This window comes from Berghia stephanieae, chromosome 10 (genome assembly GCF_034508935.2).
Source record: "Berghia stephanieae isolate SIO BIC M18660-M18661 chromosome 10, UCSD_Bste_1.3, whole genome shotgun sequence".
In the NCBI taxonomy this organism is placed as follows: domain Eukaryota; kingdom Metazoa; phylum Mollusca; class Gastropoda; order Nudibranchia; family Aeolidiidae; genus Berghia; species Berghia stephanieae.
The window spans coordinates 6078945-6091444 of record NC_088369.1 but is presented as its reverse complement, the minus strand read 5'-3'; the positions used below and the strand labels follow the sequence as shown (position 1 = coordinate 6091444).

The 12500-nt window shown below is 34.2% G+C and overlaps 1 protein-coding gene across 1 annotated transcript in view; it reads left to right on the top strand.

Moving 5' to 3' along the window:
• Window positions 1-5852, top strand: part of LOC144955896 (snaclec coagulation factor IX-binding protein subunit A-like) — a 29461-nt gene extending 23609 nt beyond the window's left edge. The window contains exons 3-5 of the mRNA XM_078886154.1: window positions 3183-3356; window positions 4879-4976; window positions 5597-5852. Of these exons, the coding sequence (XP_078742280.1) occupies window positions 3183-3356; window positions 4879-4976; window positions 5597-5749 (425 nt within the window). The 3' untranslated portion in view covers window positions 5750-5852. The remainder of the gene's footprint in view (window positions 1-3182; window positions 3357-4878; window positions 4977-5596) is intronic.
• The last annotated feature ends 6648 nt before the right edge of the window (window positions 5853-12500 follow it).

Here is a 12500-nt window from a genome sequence, read left to right as displayed (position 1 = left end):
TGGCCATTGCTCTCAGTCATGCCAGATTGAATATCTTCTTATCACTTCTGGTTAGCAAGTGGACCCCTTCTGTGGACTTTTGGAATTCAAACTTCAGCAGTGGGGAGAAACAGTATGTGGTTAATATAGTCATTGCGGTCTCTCTTGTTTTTGTAGAGGGTGATAATCCTATCTTCACATTTATCTTGGGGTACCTTGCCTTCTTTCCAGAAGAGACACAAGAGGTTATGTAGTAGTTCCAAACGGGCTGGCTTTCCACATTTGATGATCCCTGTCATCACCAGGTGCTCTGCCAAGGCCAGACCATCAATTACTTTACTGATATCCTTCATAACTGGTTCCGAGTCTAGCTCTTCCTCTTTCATTACGGGCAGTTCTTCAATTGCCTCTACGCTTCTTGGGTGACAGAGTTTCCTATGGTGTAGAGTTCCAGGTAGCGCTCTACCAATCTCCCCATCTGCTTGTCCCTGTTTGTGATGACTTTCCCCGTCTTTGGTTTAAGAGTTACCGTTTTCTTTGTGGGTTTGCCTGTCGCCTGTTTGATGCCCTCTTACATGACCCTGCTGTTGCAACTCTCCGACGCTTGCTGGATGTTTTCCGAAAACTGAAGCCAGTACTCTTCGTCGCATGTCGTGCTTTTGCTGTGCTCAGCTACGTGCAATGCTTACAGGTTTATCTGACTTGGGTCATGGTTATAGCTGCTCTTGGCATTAATGGCTGGCTCCTTCTATGTAATACTGCTTTCAAACCAATGATTGTTTTTGTGTTCTTTTTGTCATACGTCAGGACTGCAGTGCTGGAAATGGAGTTTCTAAGAGAATTCCAGTTGCCCTCTGCGTTTTGTTCTGCATTTCTATGAGCTGAGTGCTGTCTTCAAGAGTTGTTCGTTGAACTATAGGTTCTTTTCCGGATAAATCCCATTACTGGTGTTGATCCCGGGCTGGACCTTTCTTTTTGAATGATGGCATTTCTTTGGTTTCAGTTTTGTCATTATGGCAATCAAGGAGTGATCGGTGACATAATCAGCAATTTGATAGGACCTGTTGTTGCAAACATTGTATAGCTTAGTGATTATCATGTCCAGCTGATGTCAGTGTTTTGACCTTGGATGTCTCCAGGAGATCTTGTGGCATGCTGTGTTCTGAAAGTAGGTGTTCGTTATGATGAGTGCGATTGCAGCAGAGTTCAAGACTTCTGTCTTCCATGTTGTTATTCTTCACACGTGAAGGTGAGGCTGGAGTTTTATCTCCACGACACGGGCTGGGCAAAGTAATGTGGTGATCTAGTAATCAGGGTCTCCCTCTATTTCTTCCTGGTGTGGTCCAAAAGATCGCAATTACTACTTAGCCTTTCCTCCTCACGAAGGTATTCACTAGACAGCGGAACCATACACCAATGGCAGGGGCATGGTTGCTGGCTGGTCGCAACATTGGACCCAGGGTCTACACCCTCCAGGACTGTCCAGTATTCCTTGGCACTTCTGGGGTGTTACATCAGAGGTTTCCTTGTGCCAGAAGGATGGGGAGCTGTAAGGTCCCGGGCGTATAACGTAGTTAGAGAGTAGGTGGAATCCCTTCCTCTCAATGTGCAGGAAACAGAACCCACTGGTGAAAAATAAAAGCTATGCTCCTCACTCACCCACCTCACACTCATTTTGTAGTGTGATGTCTTCTGCATGTCCTTGCCCTAATTGATATACCCATATAGCTCATAATTTTTCCTGGTGATGTAACTTCAAAACCTACATACTCCCTCTCTGGTCGACCTGTACCCCTTGCCTTCTGAATGATTATTTGTCATTGAATTGTAATTAGAATTTTTCTAACAAATGGAGATTTTTAGGGGAAAGGTCTGGTATCCCCTTTGTTAAGGTCCACAGAATCTCTCATCGACACACTTGACCCAGGACGTGACGATCCTCTTTTTATGAAATATGGCTTTAAGCAGAAAGAATGACTGAAATAGATAGCTGCAAGCCAGGAACCAGTATATGGCGGGGAATTGACGACTGTCAATCATGAAAGAGACTGTGGGAAAGTTAAACTATCGTATTTGTAAAGATATCTCAATTTGGCCATAGAACATCCTTTTTATTTATATAACCTTCTGCTCGAAATTAGGTTAAGCGACATTTGGATAGTTTTCTTAGGTCAAAACTAATTTGTACCTCAAGGAATTAATACAATTCTCCTCAATGCTACCTTCTTCTTCTTCTTCTTCTTCTTCTTTTTATTATATTATTATTATATTATTATTATTATATTATTATTATTATTATTATTATTATTATTATTATTATTATTATTTAATTATTATTATTATATTTTATTATTATATTATTATTATTATATATTATTATTATTTATTATTATTATTATTTATTATTATTATATATTATTATTATTATTTATTATTATTATTATTATTATTATTATTATTATTATTATTACATTATATTATTATTATTATATTATTATTATTATTATTATTATTATATATTATTTAATATATTATTATTACTATATATATTTATTATATTATTATTCTATTATTATTATATATTATTATTATTATTATTATTATTATTATTATTATTATTATTATTATTATTATTATTATTTATTATTATTATCATTATTATTATTATTATTATTTTTCAGCTTCTTCTTTTCCTTTTAATGTCTGTAACTTCACTTTGTAAAATTCCACAGATCACATTCTTTTTCTTTCTTTGAAGATATGAATTCTTTTCATCAATGAACGAATACAAGAGGACATCCCCTTTGAGTGGGGAACGATACATTTGGATGGATTCCTCTCATTTTGTTGAATATCACCGAGGGATAATTTCACTTGGTCGTTTTGGTGTTGTGTTAGTTACTATAAATTCAATACCGATGGTCGACAGATTAAACCTCTGAAGTTCCTATTTTTACGATTAGCGGATCAAAACTCTGATGTCTACATACTAGCTTTGCGTACCCTGTTTTATTCAGAGGTAATATCCACCCAAAGCTCGTATCTGGACTTCAGAATTTTGATCTGCCGATCGTGAAAATCGAGACTTATAATGGTTTGATCAGCTGAATATCGATATTCAGTATATGTTCACCACGACATAATACTGTACTGTTGTTGTAGTTCAATTTTTATTTTATTGTCACATTTCCTTTACACCCCAGTTTGTGGCCTGGGCTGGACGCGATACCCAGGGGATGGTACTTGTCTCAAGGAACTAGGTACGTACGCCAGTCAACGTTATAGCTGGGATGATGCTGAACATGTTTGCAATTCCCAAGGCAACGCAGGTATGCTCGTTGTCATTAACGATCAGAGGAAAACTGACTTCATTAAAGGTAAGTATTTATTTGGCTATGTGGTCTAATGGTCTGACACTCGCGTTTGAATCGATAGCCCATGGGTTCGAGTCCCAAACTGCGCATAGTTGAGTCATTGGAAATCTCTTTACTCACAATTTTATCGCTCTAAGGTGGACAATTATTGCCTGGCCATTAACAGCGTTGTTTCTGTCCGAAAAAAATGTAATATCCCATAACAGGCGTCCTGACGGTCTACATTTAAGTTTAATGTTTGCTAACCCTTGCTGAGCGTTTGAGGAATTTGGTGGATATTTCAAAATGTAACAAAGCTCAGTTACTTTACTTAAGTAGAGAACATAGTATTGATCAAAAATGGTACCAATTCATTAGAAGTGTGAAACATTCAAGAGGAGTATAATACATTGTGCATGTGCAACTGGTCTTAGGACTTCACGTTGAATCTAATGTTCTAACGTATTAATATGGTCGTCATGAGTCATAAATCCTATCTCTTTTGCGTCCGTAATTTACTTTCAATAGGAATGATATTAGCAGAAGATACTCCATGATGGCGTCACCGGGGGAGAAGTTATTTGAAAACACTTGCCTGGTCATTAACAGCGCTACTCTTCCGCTAATCTCATTCCCTACACACCCTGCTACTAAAATAATTAGGTCACATTATCATACAAAATTGCTTGCAACACAATTCCAATGAGTTTTGAACAGGAAGAGATAATGTCGGACTTCACGACTTCAGATTTCTACTGAGGGTCTCGATAGTTAGTGATAGAGTGAGTAGTATTCATCTCACAAACAGAAAGAACAACATATAGATCCTACAGGGTGTTATTTCTACTCCTCACCCTTCCCCCCCCCCAACCCCCCGCCCCCGCCTTACAACCTCACAGCATCCCGTGACAACTCAGTAGCTTTTGGTCAAATTGAGTTTTATGTTTAGACCCGACGAAAAGTACTTATAGATAAGACACAAGAGTCCTATGCAGGAGTTTTCATGCGATTTCCATCGTACCTCCTGTCTAAAAATACCTATGCCTAATTATTCGAAATTGATATATTTTCTTCTTCTTCTTCTTCTTCTTCTTCTTCTTCTTCTTCTTCTTCTTCTTCTTCTTCTTCTTAATATATTATTATTATATTATTATTATCATTATTATTTATTATATTATTATTATTATTTATTATTATTATTATTATTATTATTATTATTATTATTATTATTATATATTATTATTATTATTATTATTATTAATTATTATTATTATTATTATTTATTATTATTATTATTTTATTATTATTATTATTATTATTATTATTATTATTATTTTTATTATTATTAATATATTATTATTATTATTATATACATATTATTATTTATTATTATTATTATTATTATTATTATTATTATTATTATTATTATTATTATTATTATTTATTATTATTATTATTATTAATTAATATATTATTATTATTATTATTATTATTATTATTATTATTATTATTATTATTATTATTATTATTATTATTCATTATGCAGATTTAATAAAGGACTCGGCTAATAGTGCTTTCTGGATCGGACTGCGTAATACAGCGAATTCCGGATATAATTTTGAATGGGCGTTTGGAGGTCCTTTGGTAAGACTATATATTATGATCAGTTTTAAGGAAAAATTAACTATACCACATCACTTAAAACATGTTTGACAAAGATACAAACACGTTTTAGGTTTATTTTTAAATGAACGCTCTTTGAAAGATCAATATTTTACATAACAATATAAAATTGTTACCATACTGATAATAATAATAATAATAATAATAATAATAATATAATAATAATAATAATAATAATAATAAATAATATAATAATAATATAATAATTAATAATAATAATAATAATAATAATAATAATAATAATAATAATATAATAATATAATAATAATAATAATATAATAATAATAATAATAATAATAATAATAATAATAATAATAATAATAATGATAATAATATAAATAATAATAATAATAATAATAATAATAATAATAATAATAATAATAATAATAATAATAATAATAATAATAATAATAATAATAATAATAGTAATAATATTTATAAGGTGGCATCAACCCTCGGGCATTTTTTGTTTGCGGATACTTCGCTACTTTTAACTCACAATCATTATTTCTCACTTATTATTCTTTTAAATGTTGTAATTCCCTAGCATTTCTGATCAGTTCTTTATTAATTCATTTCAGAAATCCTATCGTCCTTGGGGGCCGGGCCAACCACAGAATTCCAGAGAAATTGAAAAATGCGTAGCTATGGACATGGATGGACGGTGGAAGAATTATAGTTGCGGCAGAGAACTAGCCCACGTTTGCCAGATAGCTCCTTTTAGAAATGGTTAATATGCGACCCACCTTCTCTACGTTATTAAACTAAACGTTCTTACGTTGGGAAGATATAAGACACGATAGAGCTAATTTTAAATAAAATGTTAAAAAATGCAAATGTTAAGTCTTTTGTAATGTTATAAACATTTTTCATTTAAAAAGAAAAAAAAACAAAAAAAAAACCAAAAAATTAAAAAACAAAAAAAAACAAAAAATACAATAAATCAAAACCAAAAAACCAAGAACCCCCCCCCCCCCTCCCCACTCAAAACAAAGAGAGCATTTATATAGGGGCAATATTCATTAACCCTCTCCTTACCAACTAGAAAAAAATAACGTCATATTTATAACGACACAATAAACATTTTGTCTTAATCAGATGTATTTTTGTACATCACAAACTTTAAAAACTGATCTTTGTTTGATTTATAAGTACATATTGTTGTTTTATAGAGAGTTTTTCGAGTTTAAAGAATCAATTTTTCTGCTGGGTCAGCCTGGCATTTTGGGAAAATTTCTGAAAATGATCGGCAAGGAGAGAGTTAAACATGCTAAACGCACTTTATAGGGGGTCCCTGACCAACAGCAACAATTTAACACGAAGGACGAGGCATGACGCATCATGACGCATAATGACGCCTGTTGTGTTATAGTACATTTCTTTTATCGGCACAGGCAAGGCTGCTCAGGGCCTGGTACTCATTTTGCACCTGAGTATGGTGAGAAAATATGAGTAAAGAGCCTTTTCCAGGGACTCAACTATGCATCGCTCAGTACGGGACTCGAGCTCTAGAACTTCCGATGCGAAGGTCTATTGTCATACCACTGGACCGCATAGCCCCACAAAAATAAAAAAGAATAAAAGATAACCCAAGTTCCTATTTGTGACTACAAATTAAATTTCCAGCACGGATGTTAGGTCGACAAGAAGACATCAGCAAATGGATGACTAAGTCAGTGATTGAATGTGGAATGAAGGCGCAGGACAGAAACGTGTTTCGGTTGGCTGTTGTTGAGGCCACGCGAAGCCATCGTAAACTTATCGCCTGACACTAACGACATCAGGCTAAAAGTAACGATGGCGACGGGCGTGACCTTCATAAATCGTATAGATAGTTCTAAGATGACGTCACTCAGGCCTTTGTTATGATTTTTGCCATCCGCGTTTGTGAGTTGTTCTCACTAAACTGTATTAACCAGACGATAAAAGTTCATGGTTACACAGAGTTTGTGTGTTGGTCCGTTACACTTCCGGATGGCAATGTTGTGAACTTCTTAGCCAAGCGCATTCTATCTATAGATAGTTCGAAGATGACGTCACTCAGGTCTTTGTTATTGTTTTTTGCCATCCGTGTTTATGAGTAATGCTCACTGAACTGTATTAACCTGACTATAAACGTTCATGGATACACACAGTTTTGTGTGTTGGTCCGTTATACTTCCGGATGGCAATGTTATGAGCTTCTTAGCCAAGCGCATACTATCTATAGCCTGACACTGACCAAAAAATTAAGTCAAAAGACAAGTCTTAGGCCACAAAAGAAAACAAATTGTGAGTTGTATTCAACGGGTCAACCAATGAAATAACATTGTTTCCTTGAGCACCACTAACGACACTCACCAGACGCTACACAAACCTAGAAAATGACGTCAAATTATACGTCTTAAATGGTTCTAGTGTCAGGCTATAAGTTAACGACGGCTACACATAAACCGTGGCCTTCGTAAAGTTATGGCCTGATACTGACAAAAAAATTACGTCAAACTGCCAGTCTTTTGCCACAAAAGAAAACAAATCGTGAGTTGTATTCAATAGTTCAACCAATGAAATAACTTGTTTCCATGAGCTCTACTAATGACAACTCACTAGGCGGTGCAAAAACCAAATAATGACGTCAAACTGCCAGTCCTTTTGGATTTCAGTATCAGGCTATAACATAACGATGGCTCCGCATAAACACAAGACCTGACACTTACCAACAAATGAAGTCAAACGACACGACTTTGGCATCTAAAGAAAACAAATCGTGAGTTGGATTCAACAGTTCAACCAATGGGATCGCTTGATTCCTTGAGCACTACTAAAGACAAATCACAAGGCGGTCCACAAACCTAAAAATAATGTCAATAAATGGGTCTTAGTGGGTTCTTTGTCAGGCTATAAGTTAACGATGACGACGAAACGGGCCACGTACAGGAGGAATAAGCCATGATGATGGTGGTGTTTGCTGGCCATTACCTAGCTTTGAGGCGTCTATATAGATAGAATGAAGTTGACGTCACTCGGGTCTTTGTTATTGTTTTTTGCCCTACGCGTTTATGAGTAATTCTCACTTAACTGTATTATCCAGACTATAAACGTTTAAGGTTACACATAGTTTTGTGTGTTGGTCCGTTATACTTCCGGATGGCAATGTTGTGAGCTTATTAGCCAAGCGCATGCTATCTATAGAAGGTGTGAAGTTGACGTCACTCAGCTATATTATATTGTTTTTATAAGACAGCCATTTGATGATTAGTTCTCACTATATTATTTAAGTAATACTATGGAAACTGCGCGCTTGGCTACGAAACTCAAAACAATACCATCCGGAAATTAAACGGACCAACGCACAAAACTATGTATAAACTTAAACGTTATCTTCTTCTTCTAGGTTCCATGCCTGGTCCAGGCTTCGGATACTGCATGAATTATCTCTCTCCATTCCTCCCTGTCTCTTGCCTTTTCAAACAGCTCTTGGATTGTTAGGCTGGTGAAGCCCTTCAGTTGGTCTATGAGTGTTTTTCTTTGTCTCCCCGGGCGCGTTTACCAGGTATTTTTCCACAACTTGCCAGGTATTCATTCTTATCTTTCCTTACTATGTGTCCGAAAAAGGATAGTTGTCGATCCACTATTAAGGGCATTAGTTTCCTTTGTTGGTATGTTTGTTTTAGCACTTCTTCGTTCGTTTTGTGTGCAGTATACGATATTCTCTGCATCCTTCTCAAGCACCACATTTCAAAAGCTTCAATGTTCTTTTGTGTTTCTGCATTTGTAGTCCAGCTTTCGCATCCGTATAACAAGATTGGCCACACGTAGCACTTCAAGACTCGGAATCTAATCCGAACGACATCTGTTTGTTTTTCAAAATGTTTCCCAGGTCCATGAAGGCCTGTTTGGCTTGAGTTATTCTTGCTCGTATGTCTCGGTTACATCTTCCATCTGTTGTTAAACGTTATACAATCTGGTTAATACATTTTAGTGAGAATAACTCATAAATAAGGATACCAAAAACAACAAAAGATAAAACAATCAGAAAGACCTGAGTGACGTTAACTTCGTTCGGTCTATAAATATTCAAGGCTAAACATTGTTTTTGTGTGTTGTTATATTATATCCAGCTTGCCGATGTTGTGAGTATTCTATCTAAAAGTGTGGAAACAATAGACGATCAATGTAGACCCTTATACGTGTGACCCGGGTCAAGCAGGCTCAGCTACCCTACCATGGCTTGGTGGTCGGGGAAGGATGAGGGAGGTAAATGGAAATCTGAGTTGAGTTTTATGACTTGTGCCGGCCTGAATTGATTATCAACCGCCCCTTATCACATGGTAATTGTGACCCTCCGCCTTTAAACTGTATTAAATCAGATTTTTCAATTTTGGATTTATGTTACCCAATCATAGCTTATTATATGCTTTAAAATTTGATACCAAATTTATACAATTCTGATTATTCATTGCCCAACTATGACCGTTTGAAATAGGGAGAGTGTAAAAACCAAATTGTTAGAAAATTGACTTTGAAGTGAGGCACTGTTTTCACGCATAGTCAAATCAAAGGGCAAAGATAACTCCTCAGATACGGGCATTGAAAATTTGACGAGAATAGTAAAGTAAGCATGAGCTTAGAATATACGTTTAATAATGTACATACACATTTTTTAATGATCCAATTATTTAATTTGTAGTTATTCATTATTATGTAAGATGTCTTTAAAATAAATAAAAGTGTGTGTGTGTGAGTGAAAGAAACAAAAGGGAGACGGAGAGAGTGAGGTAAACATGAAGAAAGGGATGGAGGCGGAGCAAATAATTATAGGGATAGTTAAAGAAAGCATTTTGTTTCAAAGTAATTTATAGTCAGTCAACTGGAAACATATTGACCAATGAAATTGCAATTAAAGAAATGGGCTGGTCAAATTTTTCATTGCATTGTTTCTATTTTGAGACAAGTGACAGCTTGATGAGGAGGGGTGGGGCTTATTGTGTAATGACTTTCATGAAAACATGTTATTGAATCTCTTAAGGTTTTTTCTTAGCGTTCACCCACATTGTTGATTGTCTAAATAGACTCCCCCTCACTTCTTTCACTTCTTTCAATATACAAAGAAAGCACGACAAAATGAACATCTTTCTCTCTCTCTCTCTCTCTCTCTCTCTCTCTCTCTGTTTCTCCCTCTCTCCTTATCATCTATCTATTTATCTATCTATCTATCTATCTATCTATCTATCTATCTATCTATCTATCTATCTATCTATCTATCTATCTATCAATCTATCTATCTATCTATCTATCTATCTATCTATCTATCTATCTATCTATCTATCTATCTATCTATCTATCTATCTATCTATCAATTTATCCATTATTAGGTCTGCCTCTCGTTCTGTTTGTCTATCCATACATTTAACCTTTTTTCATTTTTTAGTTACGTGTATTTCCATCGGCAGTTCATTGATTGATTATTTACTCTTCTGCTTAAAATTAAATGTTTATCCTGCAATAATCTCTGTAAGTGTAAGATTGAGGCAAATGTTATCCTATTAAAGTCGTAGCATGTCCTATAATTTCGTGAATAAAGAAAAAGGGACAAAGGACCCTCACCTGGATCATTAACCAATGCAGCTAGACAAAGAAAAAATTACATGTGGTGTGTATCGAAATGCACAAACACACACATATGTAACACACTGGTAGTTTCACGGATAGTTGCATTTTTTAAACTTTAAATTCAAATAACTTATCGTCAATATTTATGTTGAATTATTATGTTTTCATGTAGAAAAATGATTGTAGTTTCTAAAATAAACAATAACTGAAATTTGAAAATTTTGACAATTTCCACTTTAAAACCGTATTTCTTTTTTCGTTTTCCAAATCCCGAATTAATACCGCTTCGAGGCGTAGGTTCCAAATTTAGGTCAAATCTAACAATTACATAAACATGGGTTGTTGCTGATTAGATAACTAAGAATAGAACAAAGCTATTACAGTCCGATTATTTATTTAGGGCGCGTTACTTTCTGTTTTTTTTTCTCAGCTGTCTCCCTATCAACAGTTGTAAGAATTTGTCTCGACTTTGAATCAATGAGTCTTTAACTGAATACAGATTTTGGATCGTATTCTCTAAAATAGCTGTCATAAAATTAGAGAGTTTTAAAGGTTATAAATCTCAACAAGTTACGCACAACAAAATATAATGATAATGATAATAATAATTAATAATAATAATAATAATAATAATAATAATAATAATAATAATAATAATAATAATAATAATAATGATAATAATAATAATAGTAATAATAATAATAATAATAATAATAATAATAATGATGATAATAATAATAATAATTATAATTTGACGAGAATAGTAAAGTAAGCATGAGCTTAGAATATACGTTTGATAATATACATACACATTTTTAAAATTATCCAATTATTACTTTTGTAGTTATTCATTATTATGTAAGATGTTCTTAAAATAAATAAATCACCCCCCCCAAAAAAAAAAAAAAAAAAAAAATTAATGAGTAACCCTCTTCAGCACTTGGACAGGACTGTCCTGGGACAGTCCTGTCCCGAACCTGTAACATATAGAATTTAGAGAAATCTTCCGCACCTAGTGGGACGGGACAAAACAGTCCCGTTGTGTCCCAAGCCGTTGTGAAATGCTACAAAATCAACGGGACAGGACTGTCCCAGTCCCGTGTTCATATCGTTTGTGATAGTAGAAAAATAATGCAGACTTCCGCACTAGGACAATAAAGTCCCAGACTTGGCGGCGCCGTATCAAAATTGAAATGCCTGTCTTTATTTTCTGCATCCCTACTACTACTACTACTACTACTACTACTACTACTACTACTATACTACTACTACTACTACTACTACTACTACTACTACTACTACTACTACTACTACTACTACTACTATTTCTACTGTTACTTCTGCTGCGGCTAATGCCACTAATATATTAATACCTACATCACTTATATTTTGTATTTATTTCCAATTCCATTGTATTTATTTTCCAACAACAGTCCACACTTTATTTTAGTTCACTTTCTATACTGCATTACACAGTTCCTTTCCGCCTCCCGTCTTTTGACATAATTAAGTATGCACCTTTTATAAATTTATATTGCTCTGTTTTAATTCGCGCTTCCTCACAAAGTAGCATACAATTTCCTGCCCATCAATGTTTTGTTTATGCATCTTAACAACGCCACTACCACATTATCTCATTCGTCTGTAGTTTTTAATTCATCATGTGTGGTTGATGAAGGGGAAATCCGAAACGTCCATTTTATCTGTTTTCGTATATTAAACTGAAGCTTACATTCAATTTCACAGTTATAATTTATTTATTTATTTCAATTCTGAATATAAAAAAAAGCAAGAACAATTCAAAAAATAATTCTATGTAATGAAACCACGTACAGAAGGCAGAGCAACATAAACATTTTCGGCAATTTAAAAACGTATGTTTATAAATATAAT